This window comes from Lynx canadensis, chromosome A2, assembly GCF_007474595.2.
Source record: "Lynx canadensis isolate LIC74 chromosome A2, mLynCan4.pri.v2, whole genome shotgun sequence".
Taxonomy (NCBI): domain Eukaryota; kingdom Metazoa; phylum Chordata; class Mammalia; order Carnivora; family Felidae; genus Lynx; species Lynx canadensis.
Genome location: NC_044304.2, coordinates 135042502 through 135067192, shown reverse-complemented (window position 1 = coordinate 135067192; position 24691 = coordinate 135042502). Strand labels below are relative to the sequence as shown.

At 40.7% G+C, this 24691-nt stretch overlaps 1 protein-coding gene across 6 annotated transcripts in view; it reads right to left on the bottom strand.

The window, feature by feature from the left end:
- ST7 (suppression of tumorigenicity 7) overlaps window positions 1–24691 on the bottom strand; it is a 252290-nt gene that overhangs the window by 9552 nt on the left and 218047 nt on the right. For 5 of the 6 annotated variants that reach the window (XM_030308283.1, XM_030308285.1, XM_030308284.1 and 2 more), the window contains 2 exons: window positions 10904–11054; window positions 1719–1811 (listed from right to left, as the gene is read on the bottom strand). In XM_030308283.1, coding sequence (XP_030164143.1) covers window positions 1719–1811; window positions 10904–11054 — 244 coding nt within the window. Of the gene's footprint in view, window positions 1–1718; window positions 1812–10903; window positions 11055–24691 lie in introns of those variants that run through there. The other variant, XM_030308290.1, reaches the window with a different exon arrangement.

Here is a 24691-nt window from a genome sequence, read left to right as displayed (position 1 = left end):
CTGAAAGTGAGGGTGGAGACAGCAGGGAGGGACAGAGCACAAAGAAGTGTGCACACCTGAATCCGGGCCATCTACCTGCTGGGATTCGAAAGAAGGTACAAGCACGCTTGGGGCCTAATGTCCAACAAGGGTACTTTTAAAGTGCAAAACGTGGGTAGCATTTAAAACAATCGACCCTCTTTGTATCCACACCATCCTTGCTGTCAACACCCAACCCCCAAAAGATTTTGAGGGGAGATCAGATTTTGGGCGACTGCATTCAGTTCAAGAAATGAGAGTCATAACTTTCTATTTCAGGTTCATAAAGATTACTCCTATGAAGTTTCTTTTAAGAGCTATAATCTCGTTCTAATAGTGAATCTAGTCCCATGGAAACTTAATTGGATTCAAAGAAAACATTTTAAAACTGTGCTTTTCAGAAAACTGCCATTCTTACTAGAAATGGAAATTTTAACAAGGGTCTCCCTGAAGGAGAGTCCAAAGGTAAAGTGTGGGCACACATAACAGAAATTTCTGAAATAGAATCTAATGTAGTGTGAGGCATTTTCACAATAAAACTCGGGCAAGGAGCAACGCATCACTGAACTTTTCCGGCTCCATAAGGAACAAACATGACATTGCCTCGGGCCAGCAAGGAAACAGGTGAGCCACCTCTCGCTGCTTCAGTCTAAGAGAGCAATTCGTTTTGCACCCAGACCCCACCATGTTGGGGATTTATGATAGGCTCAATAACATTGGCATTGCACAATTTATTATTGGAGCACCTAGGGCTCCAAACTTACACTACTCCCCTGGGCTCTGAGATAGGCTATACCTGGGGTGTGTCAAAGAGAGGCGGTGGTAGGAGAGAGGACAAGGGAGAGAGAATAGCCAAAATTTGGAGCTTATTATCTGAGGGAGGAAAATATGTCCTAAGTCAGGGCCACACGAAGAGCCTGGACAGGATCCCCGAATACAGTATGATTTGATAATAGCTATTTAGTAGGACTTGTCAAAACAATGTCGTATTACAGTAAACCAAATCATTCTTCCCACGTGAGGTGTGGACCAAGAGACTGCCAGCTTGTAAGGTTCTTGAGGGCAGGGTTCCCCCTCTTCTTGCTGCATACAGTGCTGAGGCTGCACGTGTGCTCTGCACATGTCATGCCAACCCACTACGTGCATCCACGAGCTGCTCATGGGAAATCCCTCTGGCCAAGAGCATTGCATCACCACAGACAGCACACCCGCCCTGCCCCACGACTCTGCCTCTGGCAATGATGCCAGCGTCCTGGCACTGCCCTCTCATCCGTGACTCATGTGCAGCACCCTCTGAAGTCAGTGCTTCCTCTTCAAACTCCACTCTGTGCAGACTGCATTTGACCAGCTGGGCCACGCAAGGGGGAACCACGCACAGTGGACCAGCCCGTGCACATCAGCCTGGAACTAGGGGTCTCTGTGCTCAGGCCAACTGGTACATGATAGCTCTTCATTTAAATTTAAGTCCTTGGAGGTCTTTCCCTTTGATGAATCTGGAGGGACTTGGAGGAGCAGGATGCCAAACCCACACACATAACTCATTTTAATGCATATGCTATCCAGTAAGGACAGGGCTTGGGAGAAGAGTAATAAAAGACAAGGAACACTGTAAACATTTATCATTCCCACCTCTTCCCATCCCCACATTCGTGCACACCACCCTCACTGGCTGAGGAGAGGAATACAGAAGTGAGACTTACATGGAAGCAGCTCTCGATCTGCTGTTTCTGTACAGATTGGGTAAGGATAAAACAGATGTCCCTTTTCCAAGGGATAAGGGATCATCCGAAAAGCTGAAAATGAGAAACAATATGTTAGAGGTTCTATATTTATCTCATAACTTCTCGATTTCAAAAAGGGGCTTTCGAGCATTTTTATAATGGTAAACAGTTCTGCAAGTAACTCCCAGAAAGGATGCAAGAGTTACCCAAACTCTGAGTTATATGCCAGATAAGCTGTCAGAGATGCATTATGATGTATGACTCACACATTTATCTCACACTATATATTCTGGGCAAACCTCACAAAACTGGGTGGGGATAGGGTGCAGGGGAGTAGGGAAGCCATCAGCTCAATGCCCAGGATTTCCTCATCTACAAAGTATTATTAAAATGTCACAAGCACTAATTCAATATAGCTCAACTGATGGTAATAACACAAACCTGGACTGAAATGCTTCCCCAAGAAGCAAATGTGGATTGACTAGCTGAAGCTTGTTATAGATGTACAAATATGAAAGGCATTCTACCATGTCTATTTAAAAAACATGTCTAGGTGGATGAGAATTCCAACCAAGATGGACAAAAGTGCAAACCTAAAATTGCATGACTTGGGAGGTATTTCTAAACTTTAAATGAAACTTTTCAATCTTCAATACCATGTGGGGGGAAAAATGGATCTGGAGAGATTGATTATCTGTGTTTTGATGATGTCAGGCCACCTAAATTCTGCTCTTGTGGCTTCAGATAACATGAGGTCTCACACTGAATTATGGCTTTCCAATCAATCCATCCCTTTCCATTATCACGTGTGTTACTCTCCCTGTTACGATGTCATCAGCATGTTAGTCTCACTGTTGCTATGAACTTAGTGCTCACAGAGTAATTTTTCTTCAACAGATGTCCTTTAACTACAGCATGCTGTACATGTAAAGTATAAAAACGACACCCTACATTGGCAAGGTCACATAACAATCCTTGCTTTCATGTGTATCAAAGAGGAGTAGGTAGGGGCAACACAACAATCTTTTTAGTCTTAAATGCTGCATTTCAAGGAATCGTAGCTACATCCTCAGCTGTGTAATTACCTCCACCTTCTCAAAATGCCATCAATGTACGTATTTATCTTTTGCATACTTATTTCAAATGGGAATCAGAAACAAAGAATGTTCTCCCTCACAAGAAATGACAAGGTTCCATTGTAACCAGCATCAGTGCACATATGGTATTTATTCTGGTGTCTGAATATTATTTAAAAGTAAAAACATTATGTATGTGATTCCAGCATTTGGAATGCAGTCAATCTACACCACAGTGGTATCACTCTGAGGTTACAGCACATTGCCATGGAGAATATAAATCACTAGAAACGTGGGATTAGAGCAGAGCCAGTGTGCTGGCAGTTTGCTGAGGTAAAAATGTTATCAATTTTCCTCTTGTAACAGAAACCTCTTAAACGGAGATTAAAACATTAAAAACACCCCAGACTTTAACTCTTCTTAAAATGAAAGGCTCACCCTAGTTCAATCAGACTTTTCTTTCACACAAAGATGGCTTCTGACTGCAACTAACAAGAGGCACTCCCTGCACAGGTTGTTAGCACGCAGACATCACTCGGAGGAACCAGTATGTCTCAATAGGTTTGCAAGACGAGGAAAAAAAGTACAAAACAAAACCAGTGCCTTAACAGGGTACGCTAAAATCTCTTCTGGGAAGCAGTGTGTTTAAATTTAAACTGCAGTATGGCAGGATTTTAATACCATTTCCCATAAATGAAGGCTGCTATGAAAGCATCCCAAAAATGTGGAAAAACTACGTGGAATTTTTTTTTTTTAACCCAGATTCTCTATGCACGACAGGGCTGCTGTAATTATGAATCTGTTCAGGTTCACATGATGTAAATAAACCCTCACTTTTCAAAGCGGCTATAAATTTGAATGCTAAATTTTACTCAAAATTGAAGTCAGTCTGCACTTCAGGGAGCAATTTTTTAAGTGAAATATAGGAGTGCAAGATCTTGAGAGTGTTCAACCATAGAAATCAAATGGTTGGTTGGTGTCTTTTCAGTCAGATGCCAGATCTTTTTTTCTGCAGTGTTTGGCGTGCATACAGGATTCAGTGCATCAAGTTAGTCTTTTCCTTCTAATCAGTTCTGGTCTTTTTGGAGAGGGTGGAGAGAGTGGTTACATACAACTTACACACACACACACACACACACACACACACACACACACACACACAGTCGTCCTGCACTGTTCTCCCCACCTCGCCCCCTCCCACGGCTCCCTCCCTCGCAACCTCCACGACTGAAAGATGTTTGGGGCGCTCTAAAAATTTCGTTCTCATGTCAGTTGTCATTTACATCGAGTTCCGAAAATAAGATTAAGCTTTTTGGCTTCACTAAACAAAAGCAAATACAATTTCTGTTTGCAATTCTATCCCTCAGCCACCCTGCTGTGCAGGGTCCAGGAGAGTGTGAGATAAGCAGTGGAGGTCTGGGGAGAGCAGCAAGAGGCACTACAGAAGACCCACCAGCCTCACCTCCCACCTCCAGATCCCCTCGTTGAGAAGACAAGAACCTCGTGGCTTTAGCTGAATGTCCAGAAATTTTGCAAGTGCAAGTAGTTACATGCTGATCTGATGGTGGAAAGAGGAATTAAAAAAAAAAAAAAAAAAGGGCATCTATTTTATTAATTTTATCTATTTCCTAAGTGACTACAAAGCTCCTAAAAATCTTTGTCTGGAAAAACACACGTTTCAGAGGCATTAAAAATGTACATGTATTTGGTTAAAAACAAAACAAAAAAGCTGGGCCACTCCAGGTTAATGCATAATACACGAACGGCATTTCATGTCTGCATTTTCCTCTATGTGCCGTCACCTCTCCTACCTTGACTTCTGTTGCGCCATTGAGGAAGAGACAAAATGAAATGGGGAGCCAGTTAATGAACACATAGGACCCCCACAGCAAAGTCTGAGGCATTACACTGCTGTCTTTTCTCCCTGACCAGACTCATTTTCTAAGCCCCATGCCTTTCAGTGCTGTGTTCACCAGAGACCCTATACTAATCCTGGAGAAAAAAATTAACAGAACCAAAGAAGGGACAGAAGGATAGATACATGAACAAACTGATTCCCAATTTTCCCATTGATTTCCAGTGACCTCTCATCTTACCCACTATATGGATAAGGATAGAAGATAACGTGGGATATTTTGTCTATGTTGGCCTTTTTCAAAGAGGATCTCAAAGAACTTTATATAGACAGATTACTTGTAGTAGTGAGAAGTGAGTTTGAATCCTAGCTCTACCTTATTAAAATGTGAGTGCTTCCTCATGTGCCTGGGATAGAAAGGTGAGCCACACACTGTCCCTGCATTGATGGAGCTCACTGCCTGCGGCGGGAAACAGATGATCCAATAATAATGAAAATCAGCGTGGAAGTTTCCCTGTGATGGTGCCCCCATGCTGTGCATATCTAATAAAGGAGTCGTGGAGGTGACAGGTAAGGATGAGCTAAACTTGACCAAGCTAACAACTGTATGAGACTGGGTGGGTCATTAGTCTGTGTCTAGTCTCTCTGTCTGTAAACATGAGAATACTACAGACTCTGAGAGGCTTCAAGAAACTAAGTGTCTAAACATGGGGCCCAATGGCCCAATAAAGGTTAGGTTTCTCTTTGCATTCTCTTTCTACTAAACCCAAAGTTCCTACTTTCTCTATCAGGTCATACTCTTGCTAATAAGTAAAAATGCTACTTGTTTATAAACAACTAGAAGTGCAAATGACAGAACAGAAAACTATCATCAAAATACAAATTTTACATTGTCACCTTTGAATGTAAAGTAGGTAACTGGCTATAAAGGCTAGCTGTCTTTTATGAGGCATTTGGGCACAATAATAAAGAGTTCTAAAGTCAAAAAGCCTGGGTTCTGATCCACATTCTTTCACTAGTTATGTGGTCTTGGGAAAATCACCCTCCCTTGATTAAATGATGTACGAGTCCAATTCTGAAGAGAAATTCTGGAATTTTATAGGAGATTCACTAACTTGCTGGTGACCATCAACACCTGAACACTCTGTTCCTACTTCCATGACAGTACTGCCTGTGTGCACACTGTATGTTATATGTGTGTGTGTGTGTTTCTAGATGTATATGTGACTATATAGGAGCAGACGCATATGTGTATTCACACACACACATATTAATGTTTCTCTCAAAGCATTTAAGAGTCTTATGTATCCTGGTCTCTCCAACACAACGCCTGGCACAAAGGAGGCGCTCAATAAATGTTCAATGAATAAAGGAATAAGTGAACTAATGCACAATCAGGAAGAGACACAGTTTTCCTCTTAAAATCTCAGGCGAATTGAAATTATGGCCCATCGCCAAGATAGAATAAATGAAAGGGACAAGCTGGTCTTACTGGGCAGTAGGTGACGAGGCATTGCATGACATCTGGAGACTGGCTATGACAGTAAGTTAACTATGACCAGAAACTTTAGCAGACCATCGCTTTCTCCCCAAATTATAAAATTTAGCATTAGCTCTATGGGCTGAGTGGTGGGGAGATCTCTCTTTAGCAGTCCAAAAGGTGCCAGCCTTTTGGAGGAAAGGTTTGGTTAGAGGAAATGCCCCAAGGACCACATCTTACAGCAAGCAGCATTTACTATCAGGTTCAAAGAGAATAAATTAGAATCAGAATTTCATCCTATGCTTCAACAATGGGCCATTTTCTCCTCTCAAAGGAAATATTCTGCCTTAGTCCCCCTCAAAAACACCACCTTCAAATCTTATACATTATTTAGTGAATTCTTTGGGGACAAAAAAATCTCCAAAAAGAAAATAAAGAGTCTTACTTGGTCAAGTGGAAAAAACGGAAACAAAGAAAGGCTAAGTGATTTACCCTATGGCATACTTGTCTTCTGATATATAGAACTAAGAAAGCTAAATCTTAAAGTTCATAGTTGCGGTCAGCAGACTACCCTGCTTTGTAAAATAAATACAGCTAAAATGAGCCTTGTAAAGATCGAGGTAGGAAGGAGATAAGGCCACATCAGTATTTAATATAGGTAAAACATAGATGTGCCATTTAAAATAGGGCCCCATAAGGCACAATACTGTTGTAAATAAGACCCAGTTCAAATGAGATCCCTCATTTATATACATTTTGTATATTCAACTCAGACTTGCAGAAATGTGTGTGTGTGTGTGTGTGTGTGTGTGTGTGTTTGTGTGTGAGGATAACCAGAACCTACAGTGTTTAAAATAAGTGTAATTCAGATAAGGTGGCAGCTGTGTAATGACCTAAGAAACATATTTTTAAATCTTGTAAATTAAAGCTTTTCCCCTTTCTTGATTATCTTGACTTTGAGGAACATATTGTGCAATTTCAGGGGCTGGGATAGTGATGAATCAAACATTTTAGAAACCTTTGAAATGCTGATGTATTTGTGGTTGAGGACTCAGGTTTTTTTTTTAACCACCATATGTTTCAAACCCAAACAATCTCTGCCATGCATCAGCTGGACTTTGGGGTTTTATCAAAAATGTGAGTTATTTCAGCCTGATTGGTGGGAAATTCACTTAATTCCACAAGATGACTAACGCTCATAATAAACTCATTAAAGCGCAAAGCAAAATATAATCTCCATCCCTACTCCTAAACCAACACTTTTGACAGAAGAATGTTTTTTAATCTCCAAAAGATCAACTGACTAAAAGAATACTCATTCTTAACATGGGAACTGGTGAAATTAGGTACTGTTACCTTCCTCCCTGAATTCCCTTTCTAATGAAAAGGGGAAGTTGAAAGGGAGTTGGGGAATGGCCTTAAATTTCAGAATGAACTAGAAAAGATGTAAAGGACAAAACCTAAACTAGGAGGCTGGTGATGTCAAAAGGCGCCACCACGTGGTACACTGGAGGAAGTGCAGCCTCCTGCACTCTGGCACAGGCCGTCTGAGGGACCTCTGAGGGAGACGGAGCGGTTCACCTACTGTAGTTGCCCCAGAGCAACTGCCTTGAAGCCCAACACCCTGGGGTGGGGAGAGGGCAATCGATATCATCTGTGATTCACAGTTTTGAGAAACTGGGTGTGTTAAGTAAATACCACTACAGGTAGCCACGTCGGAATTGTAATCCAAGTCCTCTGATTTAAAATCCAAACTCTGATGCCTCCATTTAATTTAACTCAGAATGGACACAGGTCAGGAAGCACTGTCAAAAGACTGCACATGACTGTCTGAAGTTAAAGTGGTAATTCTTTCTTCTAAATTCCATGAGAGATTTAGAGCTTTGTTCATAAAAAAAAAAAAAAAAAAAAAAAAAAAAAAAAAAAAACCAAAAAAAAAAACAACTAGACCTTTGCAGTGAAACATACATATATGTGCTTGTAGAAAAATACATATGCTTGTTGAGAAGACTGGAAAAATACAAATATGAAGGAAAAAATCTCTTAAAGTCCACTTAAAGATGCATTTATTTCCAGTCTCTTTCCTTTGTTTATTATATGTAGAATTTATTTTTTATAAAATTGGGCTCATTCTACATTTAAAATATTTAAGTCAACATTCCACAGCAAAAATACAATTTTATATAGAATGATTAACTTTCTAAACACTAGAAGAGGAGTAAGTACTCCCGAGCCTATAAGTTGTGGTGTAAATTGAAGGCTTCCAAGCAAATGTCTCAGAGATAACTGATCCTCTTATGCTTAACCTATTCAGGCAAAAGCTACATAGCTGGTATTATAGAAAAGAAGCCTGAAGAGAAAGTGGACTTGGGTTTACATCCTAGCTCCACCAACAGGGGCTGCAAGACTTACAACAAGCCACTCCTCTCGATGGCCGTGTTCCTCTCTTACACAACTGAGGTGGCCACCTCTCTCTCTCTCCGGTCTAACTCAGAACGTTGTCAGGAAGAGTACATGAAATGATGGACATGAAACTCTTGGTAAATTACCCAGCTGTACGCCCACTCTTGAAGGTGCTTGGTATTCTCCAAGACACCTGTGCCTAGGAAGCACTCACACAGTTCCCATCTAGAACTGCATGGTAGGACTCTCTTTTCAAAAACTTAATAGTAAGTAGTGTAACTTCCTTGGAGTGGTTTCTATTTATCCGTAAGGATCAAATGCAGAATTTCTCTTTCTTTGAGGTCCCTGACTGCCTTGCTATCCTGGTTTATGTCTAAATATTCATCTCCTCTCTTCATTCCAATAAAATCTGAGGTAATTACATTCCCCTAACATTCCCACTCTGCTAGATTTTGGAGCTCACCAGGTTACTGCACATTTCTTCAGATCTCATTGTCCTTCCCAGTTGATTCAGAGAATCTCCCCATTGTTATCTGATTATATGGGTAACTCATTTCCAAACAAAATTTCCAGTTATTCCTGAGGGGATTTTTTTTATGGTTATGCCATTCCTAACACCATGTCTCTATCATTTCTTGCCTCCCTGTTTTGATCCTTTCAATACAACTGTAACTTTCTTATCAATTTTGCTATGTTTCCCAAATGCTAATCTATGACTATATCTTTATTTGGTTAGCCAATCAATCCACTTAATTTTTCCACAACTAACCCTAGTTGAGGCCTCTAATGTTCAATCTTGCTAGGCTTTTTCTATCTCTTTCTTGTGTTTAAACAAAAATTCCTTTTGTCCTTTTTGGGCAGAACACATTAAATGCAGTAATAAACCAAACCCAGTGGGGACTGTACACACGCCTACACATGCCCTCAGTGGAGTGAGCTTTCTTAACATAGGACCGGGACACCTGAAGTGTGTTATTACACTTATGGGGGGGGGGGGTGGAAGCATCAACCAAGTCAACATCACTCAAGTTATAAATAGCAAATTATTTAAGTAAACTCACTATCAATTCTCTAAAAGTATTTTCAAAACTAAGCAAAAAACTTTCAGTCAACATGAGTCCCATCTCTGTCAACTTACTTTTACCCCATTCCCTGTGGCTGCCCACCCCCCAACCCCACCCCCTTCCTGCATCAATCTGGATTCCTGTTGGATTCGGGTGGGGCAGGAAAAGGGAAGAGCAGAAGATTATCAAAATAAAAATGGAAGCAGCAAAGATAAACAGAGTGAAAGGGATTAAAAAGACATTCCTTTGTGAGGCTGATCAGAGTAGGAGTGAACTAAGAAAAAATTATCAGAAGATTAATACTTGTTTTGTTTCCCTATGAGAGGGCAAAAAAAAAAAAAAAAACAAACCACCCCATGCTACATGTTGCATTTGTTTTGCTTAAACTAATAACAGTGTGTCAATGCACATATTGTCCAATAATCTGTAGTCTTGGGCCTTTCCTCTCAATTTGCATTCTTCCAAACAGCCCTGCCACTTAGCACAGTGTCCTTGCTTATGACACTGTCCTAGTTCTTCAAGGCTTGGTTCAAATTCCATATGACCTATAAGGTTGCCCATGACTCCTCCACCCCACAGACCTCTCCCTTCTGAAAAGATCACTGGGCAGCTGCTGTGTGCTGGTGACTCCTCCCAACTAGATGAGACGCTCCTCCAGGACAGGGAGCGTTGTCTCACCGACAATTAAAGCCTCTTCTCCTTCATAGAACGGTTATGCCTGCCACATACTCAGACCGATTTATCCCTACATCTAGCCGATAGGCATTATCCATTAACACACCAATGCTCCACTTGCCACCAAACACGAGGGTCCTGTGGTCACTGCTCTTGTTCTGAAGCATAACTGCAGACCCAGCTCCACTGGAGGATAACTGTGGCTCTTTAGCCAATCCTTCTGGAAAAGCCATCCAGAAGTGGTAGTCAGAGCCCAGCCCGAGGCCTAACCCCAAGCCAAAGATTCCCCTGATGCTGAGGGGGTGTCCGGGTCTCCAAAGAGGGTTTTCCAGTTATAGAATGCTCTTCTGCCAGAACAGTCCAGATTCATCCCATCTATTGTAAACTTGCTTTTTTAAGGTTTAAGGATGGCATTGCCTCAGTAACACCTACCACTGCTGGGGAACTGAAGAGCCTCATTAACCATCATCTCTCAGTGATAGAACATTGCAGAGAAGAAGAGCTATAGATATGCAAATTGTCATTATTCATCACGAACATTCAGGGTAAAAACAGTTTTAGCATCTTTTCATGCTCTTAAAAAAATGTTTCAAAGAAAGAAAATTACTTACTGCCTTCCCACGTACAATGCAAAAGATTCAAAGCCCCTTCCACCCTCTTCCAGTGCGCCAGATGAAAGAACGCATATGCTATTGCTTCACTGTCCCCTCGCTTCAGGATATGTTCTGGGGGTAGAATTAAGCTTTTCATTTCTAGTAGGTACTGAAATAAAAAAGGCAGGAGACAGATGCATTAATACATTAGTAGCGTGGAATTCAATACTGAGAATAGAGGTTGATTTCTCTAAAGCCACCACTCATAAGCATTTCATCAAACCTGCATCCTTGTTAGTACATTTGAAGGCAATTATGAAATCATCCAGCAACCCAAAGTTTGCTAACAGATAGTTAGCCTTGTACTAGTTTCCTACAGTGAAGATCAGAGGCTTTGAGGGTAAGATACTCTAATCAACGAAATATATGGAGACTCAAACGGCAAAAAGGAAAATTTAGAAGACACAGTAAGTTGATATAATTTTGTAACCAGAATGAAAATACCTAAAATGGACACATGAAGGTTAAGTCATATGACTGAACTGACTGTACTAGAGAGACTGACTAGCACTGCCCATTAACTTTTCTGTACAGACTTACCAAGGAGAAGGACCTAGTCCTGTGAAAAGAGCCACGCATCGTTGTTCACATGCAGAGGGAGGAGGTGTGGCAGCCTGAGCCCAGGAAGACCCCAGGGAGGGGAACGGCACAGACCCCAAATTATACTGTTCTTTTAGATCTTTCCCAAAGTCTGAAGGGCCCTCAGCTTATGCCTCCTCATTCCTCTCTTCCACAAAGGAGATGGGAGCACAGGGCCAGAATGAATTCTTTGGTGTTTACAACAGAATAGAAAGGGAAGCAAATTTAGGGTGGTGTTTTACACTTGCGAATGTTAACTTCTTTTTGCTGGCTGGCTCTTCCCTGGGCTTCACTCCTCACACACACATACACACACACCACCACCATCACAACAATCCATGCATCTCCTTTAGAATGGACATCAGCAGATGATGGAGGGATGTGTTTAATGAAAATGGGACAAACACAGTAAAAGGAAGTGCTAGGAGAAGAGATGTTCAACAACTTTAATGTCAGAAACAACTGCCTATGGATTTATCTGTCAGTGGAATTTACGAAAGAGGGTGAAGAATGGAAGAATCCCGGTATACAAGATGGAGGTTATGATACACCTATCAGTGCTCTGTTATCATCTCACTGGGGATCTATGTGCTTTGGGCACTCTGAGTGTAGTTGCCTCTAAGCTTCCTCTCCTGTTGGTGCACCCAGTATTGGGATGCACTGCCTGGCAGGAGCCAGGAGGACATATTCTGCCCTCCTGGTTCAGCAAGTGAAACTTTCCTCACTCTGGGTCTGTTCCGTGAAGAGATGTCTAAGCTCAGGCCTCACATCAGGAAGGGCAAAAAAGTGAGACTGCCTGCCCAGAGTGTAGCAGAGAAGAGCGGTACAGCCATCTCACTTGGTGGGGCATGCATAAAAGGCCCTCCTTTGACAGAAAGACCCCCATAGGAAGACCTCTTCCCAGACTGGTCCATGAAAGGTGTTTATTGCTTTAATGGGAACTTCTCAAGTATGAGTTCCAAAAGAACTTTTTGGTCATATGGCTTTTTAAATTCTACAAGTCACTGTCTTCCTCCATCTTGTTTTCAAACAGTGCAGAACAAAAGTCCTTTGGGGAAAATTACAATTTTGAGTTACCTAGTAATCCAACCAGTACTACTTTTATAATGAATAGCAACCATAATATAAATATCAGGGTGAATTTTATGTTCAGAGATACTTGGCTATCCTCTCATGATCTTGTTACCTCAAACGAAGCTATTACACTGTATGTTGTCACTGCTCATGATGTTCTTAAAAGAATCCAAGGCAATGAGTCATGAGAAAGATATAGAACGGGTAAAGTGCTATTAATTAATTGTATTAATTAATTGTTTCAGAGTAAGAGAAGAAAAATCATTTGGTTACTCTTCATAATCATCAGAACAAAGGAAAGGGTGGGGCGCCTGGGTGGCTCAGCTGGTTAAGCGTCCGACTTCAGCTCAGGTCATGATCTCACGGTTTGTGGGTTCAAGACCCGCATTGGGCTGTGTGCTGACAGCTCTGAGCCTGGAGCCTGCTTCAGATTCTGTGTCTCCTCTCAATCTGCCCCTTCCCTGCTCGCTCTCTCTCTCTCAAAAATAAACATTAAAAAAAAAAAGAACAAAGGAAAGGGAAATTTTCTTGCCTAAGATGAGCCCTAGGATAAGATTTTATTTCTGAGTTTCTAATAATTACTTATAGCCACGCTGCCTACCAAACAGTCAATTTTTAAAGAAAGAACATGTTGTATGAACTCTGAAACAAACTAAATATGAAAACCATTAGTGCATGTGGCCCAGTTATACAGAAACTTCTTCAAGTCCCTGAGAATCAGATGGTGGCTGAAAGAAAAGTGTAAACTACCATTCTTTTTATTTCTATGATTAGGAAAGCCTTTTAAAGTGATTGCATTAAGCATCTACAAGAGAACTCTTTTCTTGACCTAAGGAACTGTCAGGAATAGGGGCCCCTGAGAAGAAGTAGGCCTGGTAGCCACCCACATTTGTGGGTAGACATTGAAACAAAGTCAGGTATCTCACCGCTGCGTCGGTGCAGGTAGGGGATTGAGCTCGAGCTAGCTCGAATACAGGCTCTTTGCTTTTGCATCGGACTCAGCTCCCTGGTGGTCTTTGGGGATCATGAATTCTGGGCACAACATTTGGTCAGGGCGGGGTAAAGAAAACCTGTGTGTGTGTAGAGGAGTAGAAAATTACCTATAAAAGGATATAATAGATCTGCATTACCCAATATGGTAGCATCTCCCACATGTGACTATTTAAATTTAAATTGATTAAAATCAAATAAAATTAAAAATTCATTTCCTCAGTCCCACTAGCCATAATTCCAAGTCCTCAAGGGCAGCATATAGTTAAAGACTACCATATTGGACAATGCAGAGACATTTCTGTTAACATAGAAGGTTCTACTGCACAGCACTGTTGTAGACAGTGAGAGTTTCCAATCTTCAAGTAACTAAAACAACTTTTAACATAAAAAACTTTATAGACACCCATGATAGGAATTATAAGTAGAGTATCTATCGATTGAAAATACACAATATGGCAAAAAGCTACAATAAATGTAATAAAGCAAGAATTCATTTAAAAGCATTGTTGGCCACCAGGGCATCTAAATATACTCGGAAAATAGTACACATGTGTGTGAGACAGATGGTTTACTCAGCTTGCAGGCTGAATGTGGTACATACGGCTTTAAGGACATCATCGTCCATAGCCCAAAATCGGGTCATGAGGTAATGCTCTGTTTTTCCTCTAAGCTGCATCTGATCTTTGTGTATGTGTACTTTTCACACATTGCCTTAAATTTGTTATCTATGTGCTTTTCCCCTCAGCTGAATCATTAGATCCTCAAGAGCATGAATCTCACTTCCTAACAAGTCTCTCAAAGTGGGCATTCTTGCTCTAATCAGCCTCATGAGGCTAACCAGAGCAACTCACCAAGGACACTTAGTTATCTTCTCATCGAATCTACTTTATGGCAGAAATAGGTTATGCCTATAAAGGAGATTTATACTCCAGTATAGTTCCAAACAAAATGTTGGCTCTAACCAGATGATGAAGGCTAATAACAACAATGTGTTATGTTTTTGGCCAGGCTTAAAAATGGCTGGCAAGATCGGTTCTCAACATGTGCAACGTTTAAATTAGAAAGGCATGGAACAACATTTCACATCTTACTTGTCAAGAGAAAAATAAATGGAAGAGGGCAGATCCCTATCCACAAATATGCAGAAATCAATTAGAATAGCTGTAGCTCGCAAATCAGAGAACACTCTCTGCCTGTCTGTAATAATTATTTGGCTCCTATTAGCTAAGCCAGCATTCCGTGCTATCTTGCCACCACCCTGCCTCTAACTTCCTTCCCAGATTCTCAAATCATATTGATCTTGAAGTTCAGGCTTCTAGAGTTTTCGGAAGCAACTTTCAAAACCTATTTGTCAGAGTATGATTCCTTATGTCCATAGGAACATATAAAGTCAGAACATATAAAGAGGAGCTGATTAGTGCCTTTTTATGGAGGGATGTAAGCAGAGACAGCTCACCTGTCAGGAGATCTGGCCCATCAGAGGCCACCCCAGGTGACTGCTCAGTTCTCTTGTGTTAAGGTTCTAAAATTCTATAACAATTTGAGTGAAAATGATCCCAAGGTTACACTTCACCATAGATATTAATGTCAAGGAATTAATTCATACCCCACCCCGTTTTGTTTTGTTTTTTGGTTTTTTTGGATTTTAAATACCAACAACAGAAGTCATATGAAAATCATTAGAAAAAAAACAGAAACAAACAAAATGAGAAAGTATAGATTAATTTTAGCACATTTAGCTAAACTTAGGTAAATTCAATACATTTAGGTAAATTTTAGCACATTTAGATGATGGTTACCCGGCTGCTCCCAAAAATCAGTTCGCGGAAGAATACTAGCATGAGAAAATGCTCATGATATATTGCCAAATGAAAAAAATAAGTGTTTCATACAGATTATGATTTTGGTAATTAAAAATGTATATGTGGGTACTAAAACTTTGGAGAGTTACAGATTGAATGTTAATGGTGGTTAAATATTTGATTTCATGGGAGATTAATTTCTTTTTGTGCTTTTTTGGTGCTTTCTAAGTTTTCTGTAACAAGTCATTTTTATTTCTCTCTTTCTCTCTCTCTATATATGTACATATGTGTGTATGTACATATGTAATACAAACCTCTTTTCTAGACTTGCAATGAAAACATAAAAAACAAGCCATACAAACAAACAAACAAAAAGATAACCAGGGACAGTAATTTCTGTATGATTACAGTGCTTTGGTACAACTAAACCTGAGAGAGGCTAAAAGCCCAGAAAAGATGCTTTAAAAATACCAGTAAAGAGGGGCGCCTGGGTGGCGCAGTCGGTTAAGCGTCCGACTTCAGCCAGGTCACGATCTCGCGGTCCGTGAGTTCGAGCCCCGCGTCGGGCTCTGGGCTGATGGCTCAGAGCCTGGAGCCTGTTTCCGATTCTGTGTCTCCCTCTCTCTCTGCCCCTCCCCCGTTCATGCTCTGTCTCTCTCTGTTCCAAAAAAAATAAATAAACGTTGAAAAAAAAAATTAAAAAAAAAAAAATACCAGTAAAGAGTTCAGAGAATAAAACTAGTGCTATTTGGAAGACATGCTATATATTTTGAGTTTCAATGTTGCCTACTCCCTGGACTCAGTAAGACCCACATTGGAACAGGACAAAAATACCACAAGTACCCATGGCTCTCTTGGGTCATGCTGTGATGGGGAATGAGACGCACAGCACCATGCCCCCTGCCCGCTGACACTTTGACCCACCATTTGAATCACGGCTCTATTGTTCCATTCTGAGACCGTGGACAAGTTACCTTATTTCTTTCAACCTCAGCCTGCTCATCTGTTAGAATAATGAAAATACACATCTTTCCAGTTTTAACTTTTGAAGATTATGTAGGATAATATATGTAAAGTATTGACACAGTACCTGGCACCTAAGCGTTCACTAAATAGTAGCTACTTTTGCCAACAAAAAAAATGAAACGTTCATATTACTGTGGAGGTAAGTTATGTTTCTGTGTGTGTGTGTGTGTGTGTGTCCCATAAACTACGGAGTCTGTTTTTAGGTGAAATACTTCAGCAATTTTACAGTAGTGGCAGGTCAGCTGAAAAGAACTGGTTACTGGGGTCCCTAACTAACCAATCTGGAAACAAGCACAATGCCAAGCTGAATTGCCAAATCACCACTCAGGGGCCCTCTTCACAAGGTAGCTGCTTCTTGCTGGCTCACTTACCTATTCATCAGTTACTCTGCTACATTCAAAAGATACAGGAATGTCCACAGCGCATCACAAGGAAAGATATGGGAGTTCCCACAGGGTACTCTAATGACACACCTATGGGAGCACCTACAGCACACCTCAAAGGCACCTGAAGGGCATGGGCATGAATTGGTCAGGTCCCTAGATGGATGATCCCTAATCTTTGTAGGAGTGTGTGTGTGTCTGTGTGTGTGTAAAGACAAAGAAACAATAAAATTCAACACGATGACCGCCTTAATAAGAGGTACGTACAGCTGACCCTTGCACAATATGGGTATGAACTGTGTGGGTCAACTTACATGTGGATTTTTTTCAATAAATGCATTATAGTACTGTAAATATGTTTTCCTTATGATTTTCTTTTCTCTAGCTTACTTTATTCTAAGAATATAGTATACAGTACATACAACATACAAGATATGTTATTGGTAAGGCTTCTAGTCAATAGTAGTAGGTTTTTAGTAGTTAAGTTTTTAGAGAGTCAAAAGTTATATGTGGATTTTCAACTGCATGGGGAGTTGTCACCCTTCACCCCTGCCTTGTTTAAGGGTCAACTTGACTTAGTACTGGTAGCAAATGAGAGGCGTTGTGTCTGAGAAGGTTTCACAGAAGAAGGAAAGTATGAGTCAGTCTTACTAAACAAATTAGTTTACCTCCAACAACGGCGGGGGTTGGGGAGGGGGGCAGAAGTCCCTGCAAGGCTGGGCAGAGGCACCAAAGCATGAAGGGGCATGATATGCTTGTAATCATGAGGAGCTTAAGTACTGACATGGCAGTCACTGCCCACACTGACGAAGCACTAACAAGAATCAAGTGTTAACTCAGGTACGCCTTACAAAAGCTCTGCGACGCAAATAATATGATTCCTGGTTTATACATGGGAAAATGAAGGCACTGGGAAGTTAAGTAGCTCAAGCAGGGCTGCACAAATGGCCACTGGAACTCAGGTTTTATGCTACTCTCCAAGGGAAGCAGGAAAAGTAGATTGTAAACAGGTCTTCCATGATATGCTCCAGAGTGTGACCTTCACTCAGAGTTTATTCCATGGTTTTCAAACTTTGAGAAACAGAAAAAATTTGGTCAAAAGAAAAAGAGAAACATGACAGAGAGTATGTGAAATTGATGTAAAACAAAGCTGTGGGGGGCCCTGGGGGAAGGACCCAAGGGAGGTCTGAGGGATTCTTATGGCTCCTAGGAAGACAGTTTGAAAACTGCTGCAGTGGGCAATTGAGAAATGAGTTGGTACAATTTGTGGCTTTGAAAGAAATGGACAAGTCATGTGTAGAACCACTGGACAGGAATGAGATTGAAATTAGCAAAGTCTTGAAAGCTTCTGTCATGGTTTGGGTGAGGGGGTGACAAAACTGAGGCAGACTTCCCCAGGACTTGCTGCCAGGCTGAATCTGAAGGCAAGAAAAGGCACTCAGGGTGACTGTGAAATTTCTAGTTTAGGATACCAGAATAATGTGAGACAATTAGCTGAGATAAAGACACAAAAGGACAGTTGGAGTTCCTGGAATGACAGCCTAAAGGCAGTGGGGTGTGCAGGTCTCGAGCCTGGAAGAGAAGCTGGAGACAGGGATTTGGGTGTGCAGGGAGAGGCGGGTGATGGAGCAGCAGGAGTGCCTAGATCTCCCAAGAGAGCTTCAAGAAAGAAAAGGATGGGCAGTGAATGATGCTCCCAGAGAGCCAACCTGAGGGACGGGCAGGGGAGGAAGTGATGTAGGAGGAGAGGGCCCAGAAATGCAGAGAAAGCCAGAGAGAAGGCAGTATGGAGCTAACCAAGACAGCTTGTGGTAGAAAAAGTGGTCAGTGGGGCAGAACACTGAGGAGACATGATGTAGGATAAGGTTTGACAAGAGACCAAAGGATCTGGTGACCAAGGAAGAGGTAACCTTGATGGCAGTGGCCTTGGTGGGAGCAGCAACAGTGCTTTTTGTTAGAGAAAGAGACCTTTTAAAAACTGTCTATTCCTGAGAAACGTAGCTAAAAACTGGTTTCTGCTCACTTTCCTCTAGGTCATATTTCCACAATACATTCTCCTTTCTCTAATCCAAAAAAGCTTTGGAACAAAACATGACTCAATTCAAAGAAACTTATATTGAAATAATATTTCTGAAATGTACCATTGATATACAATATCACAGACAATCTGCCAGAGTATTTTGAGTTTCTGCTTCCACGCTTCAAGCATTTTTAAATGTTAAAACCCACTACACGTTTTGTTTCCTAAATTGGATTAAAAAGCAATTTTATACTCTGTCAATCAGCTTTACCAAGACATAAAGGGAGGACTGCATTAGTGTTTGCATGAAATAGAATTTCCATCACTCTAACAAGGTCCTGTGGATACTCCATTAGCATATACAATTACCAGGATGTTTTCCCCACAAGCCTCTTAAAATCCCCATGAAATAAGAATTTCTAGATTAACATTAGATGAGTTTTTTTTTAATGTAAATTTTTACCAGGAATGCATTTCTGTCATAACATTTTCATTCTTTCCTCTCTGCTTTCTCATGACTTCCCACACTCTGAGACTTATAATTTAAAAACTACATATCTAGTAGGCTGGACCCTCACATCAATATTTTGTCAAGCCGGGGCTGTCCTGCTAGTAAAATGAGCTTCAGGAGCATGGCAAGCCCTCTTCCCCCAGCATGCTCAGGGACTGCCCCCTTGCACACCCAGCTGCCCCCAAGGTGGGACCAGTAGGAAGAGCCCATAGCATACTCGTAGGCAAGATGAAGATAAAAGCTTTCCCTTCATTGGTGCTGGTGATTTTTCTGCATTTTTCTCCCTCAACAGCTCCACGCATAGCACCCAGGCATCTCAAGCAGCTGGGACTTCCTCAGCCCCCCGCTGCTCCTCTGAATGCGTGTGGAGCCTCCAGTTCTAGGTGTGAGACCTCACAAGCTTGGGGTTTTCCTGTGGTGGTAGTGATCGGCCACGGGCTTCTGTTATTTTCTAAACTGAATATGCAAAGGTGCCTTGGGGTTGCTGGGCTACCTGCTTTCTCATCCCAGTTTCAATCACAACAGTTCTACTTTTACTTGCTTTGTTCATTGAGGCTTCATGTAAGATTGTATTAGGAGGAAAAGTTTATTGCTTTAAAAAATCATTATTAGTTATGTGTCATTGTTGCTTTGGTGGCAAAGAGCAGGGATGGCTATTCCAGAAAAAAAGGAGACAGAGGTTGGAAATGGGCAACTCTTAATCAGCCACAAGCAAAGGACTTACCAACGGTTGCAAACAGGGAATTCCAGAAGGCATTAGCTGTAGCCAGAACATGCTAGAGCCTCCTCTCAAATCTCTAGGCCTAAAGGGACCTCGTGGGTACTCAAGGTCAGTGGCATTGCAGTGCCACTGTTACACTCTCTAGTTGTCCTTCACACTAGATGTTTCAAGAAGTACTTGTTACTGCATTTTTCTAGGCAGCATCTATGGTAGCCCAGCCAGCCAATGCAGAAATAGAGCTAAAAGTACCAGGGCAAAGATGATGAAAGCCCAACACATGTACTGGATGGGTTACACAATGTAATTCCATTTACTTTTCATCAGACCTATGAAGCCTTTATTTTTATCCCCATTTTATCGAAAAGGAAACAGGCAGGGAGCTAATCAACTCCCTCTTCCTACGGTTCCCTTCGGACCATGGACAGGAAGTAGTGAGAGTCCTTGTTTCAAATACTTTTGGACCCTTTCAATGACACTTCATAGGTCTGCCTACCTTTATGTTGCTACTCTTTGCTCTATCATTACACTAATATGTTCTCCTGGTAACAACAGGAAGTCTGCATAATGGGCCTGACAATTCAGAAAAGAATAAAAGTAGATGGCTAACAATGTTCCATCTTACTAGTAGTGGCAAAGAAATGCAAATTAAAAGTACAGAACTCTATTTGCACCTAATAAAATCATAAATGTTTGTTTTCTTTGTTTTCTTTTCTCTGTCTTAAGCAAACTGCTCACTGCTGGTAAGGGTGTGACAAAATGGTAAAGAAGGGGTTACCTGCTGATTGGGGACGGGGGCTGTAAACTACCACAATCTTTTTAGGTAAGCAATTTGGCAATAAATATTAAGAGCCCTGATGTGTTTCAATAAGTTATGTAGTATTTCTCATTTTGTATGTCTATCCTAAGGAAATAACATAAAGACCCAAATATTTTTATGTCCAAAAGATTTGCTATTGGACTTGATCACCTGATGTCTGGAATAGAGAACACAAGAATTAAATCATTCTCTTCAACAAATAATGCTGGGAAAACTGGATTCCACATGCATGAGAATGAAATTGGACCTTTATCTTATACCATACACAAAAATCAACTTGAAATACATTTAAGATTTAAATGTAAGACCTGAAACTATAAAACCCCTAGTGATAAACATAGGGAGAAACTGCATAACATTGGTCTTGGCAATGATTTTTTGGATATGACACCAAAAGCACAGGCGACATAAGTAAAAATAGACAAGTGGGACTATATCAAAGTAAAGAGCCTTTGTGCAGCAAAGGAAACAATCAACAGAGTAAAAAAGCAACATATGAAATGGAAGCAAATATTTGCAACTGTACATCTGATAAGGGGTTAATATCCCCAATACACAGGAAACTCCTACAATTGGATAGCAAAAAACCAAACCAAACAAAATAACTTGATTAAAAAATGGGTAAGAGACTTAGCCATTTCTCCAAAGAAGACATACAGATGGCCAACAGGTACACAAAAAGATGCTCAAAATCACAAATTATCAGGGAAGTATAAATCAAAACCACAATGAGCTATCACCTCATACAAGTTAGGATGTATGAGGCCATTGTCAAAAAAAAAAAAAAAAAGACTGTAACAAGTGTTAGTGAGAAAGAGAAGAAATTAGAACCCTTGTGCACTGTTAGTAGGAATGCAAAATGGTACAGCCACTATGGAAAACAGTGTGGAGCTTCCTCAAAAGATTAAAAATAGAACTACCATATGATCCAGTGATCCTACTGTGGGTATTCATCTAAAAGAACTGAAAACAGGGTCTTGAAGAGATATTTGCACTCCGGTGTTCATTGCATCATTATTCACAATAGCAAAAAAGTGGAAGCAACCTAAATTTCCATCAACAGATGGATGTATAAAGAAAATGTAATACACGCACACAATGGAATACTATTCAGCCTTAAAGAAGATGGGAATCCTGTCCTGTGCTGTGACATAGAAGAGCCTAGAGGACATTATGCTAGGTGAGACAAGTCACGGGACAAACACTGCATGATTCCACTTGGATGAGGTATCTAAAGTAGTCAAACTCAGAAGCAGAAAATACAATGGTGGTTACCCAGGGCTGGGAGGAGGGAGGAATGGAGAGGTGCTGGTCCAGTGGGCATGGGGTTTCAGTCGTCCTAAAGATCCGTGTTACAACAATGTGCATGCAGTTAACAATACTATACTGTATACTTAAACATTTGTTAAGAAGGTAGATTTCATGATATGTGTTTTTTGACAAAAAGTAAGGAAGTAAATCATTCAGAAAACAGTTGCTAAGAAAATTTTAAAGTGTTTGATGGCACATGGCTAACAGATTTGGACGTTAATGGTAAGTTAGAAGATAGCCTTTTTAAGGTCAAAGAACTATGAAAATCTATGCTCCTCCTCCAAAAAGAATAAATATAACCCACAATTCCCAACCATAAAGTACAAGTTTAGAGCCCCATGTTAATGTTTTTAAATTTGTATATGCTATGTGATTATGATTCCTAAGTATTAAAAATGCACGGGGAAATAAAGCTAGAAGGAAATAGTCTTAGATATGACAAGATGATAGCACTATGAATAACTTCCTTACATTTTTTTCTAAAGTAATAAGAAATTTATTTTTATAACACCACTACAGAGATGAAAAAAAATCTAATACTGCTTGTAACAAACCAGTACGTTACTCTTGTTTTGGAAAGTTGTCAGAAAATGAAAATTTATCTTTAGCACCCTGGAGTTAACAAAACATCCTCTAAACCAAAAAGGTGTCTCTTTGCAGGGAAATACTTGCAATGTAGTTGTAGCGTATTAAGGGTACGTAGCATTAGTAAAAACGCAGGTTTGTGTAGAGTGATGAATCACTGGCAGAAAAGCATCACCCTCCTGGGTAAATCTTGACATGGTTAATGATTCCTTGGATATGACACCAAAAGCATAGGCAACAAAGTCAAAATAAACAAGTGGGACTACATCAAAATAAAAAGCTTCTGTGCAGTAAAGGAAACAAAATAGAGCAGGGTGGGTGGGGAAACATATCTGCAGGGAAAGCGGAAGAAAAAGCTAAAACTAAAAATCCAATACTATAACAATATATAGATGAAGGTACAGAAGCAAGATGTGCATGGCCTCTCATTTGTCCAGCATCATGAGTGAAATTTTCTTTAAAAAATGAAGAATATTCCCTGTCAATTCAAAGCTCTTATTTTGAATTAAATTAAGTAAATTTAATTAAATAATTCCCATTAAATGGGAAACACCCTCTAATGGTGTAGGGATTTCTTCATCTTTTTGAACTGTGTACCCAGTTCTTAAAAAATGAGCAGCATCATTAAGATCCTAATACCACTGGTCATCCTCAAAAGGGGGTAAACATTAATTTCATAGTCAATGCACTGTCGTGAGAGACCACAGAGGGGAGAGACTGATTCTGGCATGAGGGAGGTACAGGCTTCCTGGTGGTGACTTTTAATGGTGGGGGTGAAGGATGAGTAGGATTTCCTCAGAGGAAGCAAAGGGGGAAGGAGAAGAGAATGTTTCTGGAACAATGAACAGACTGTTAGAAGGAGCTGGAAGAAATGAAAAACAAGCAGGGTCAGATTATGAAGGGTCCTGAAGAACCATTCAAGGAGTTTCTATCTTCCTCTGTAGAGCTGGGGACACAGCTGCAATTCCTAGGAAGGGGAGTAACACAATTTAGTTTGGATGGGCTGCTTCCTCCTTATACTTTGCTGCAATCCAAAGCTTCAGAAATACTTGACCACTTAAGAGGCCCCCCTTTAAAATAGAGACATAGCTTTTTACTGTTTTTATTTACTTCCTGGTCCTGGGGTGTGTTTAGGAGATACCCTCCCTGCTCCGCATGTTTTCAGGTGAAGACTATTCTGAAGAGTAACCCTCCTGAAGTAAATAACCGACATTTTTCATTGGATACTGAAATATCAAGTATGCGCCTCTGCTTATTAGAATACCAGATAGACCTAAATTGGACATTCATGGGAAGCAGTTCTCAGCTATTACATTTAGTATTTTTTCTCCTTCCAACAGACTATAATTGAGTAAAACAGCATGCAGTTGCTGAAAATTTCTGTGGTAGGCCACTGAAGACTTCCTGTCATAGAGCAAACGAAACCATGGAAGTATTTAAGATATAATAATATCTTCACGAAATATGAATTGTCCACAAGTACCTTGGGAAGTGATATGCCCGCCATCATTTGAAGGCTTCAAGTCTAGGCTAGTCTGCAACTTGGTAGGATGGTGGGGGGGCAGTGGAGGGTGGTGTGTGAGGGTTAGAGAACCCAGAATCAGTCCAGGCTCTGTCATTTACTAGCTATGTGACTGAGCAGGCAACCTAACCTCTCCAAACCTGCAGCACCCTCATCTGTATAGCAGGGATAATAACATGATGCACCTCATGGTGTTGTTATGAAAAATAAGTAAGATGCTCACTTAGCACTGTGTTTGGCACACAGTAAACATTCAATACAAACCAGTATTAAAAATAATCATCATAATATCATTATGAGGAGACATTCAAACTGAGGATGGGAAGGTGTCCTAGATGATCTCTAAGGCCGCTTCTTATACCAGGAGTCTAAGAGTTTTAACAGTTTATATCATTCATTGAT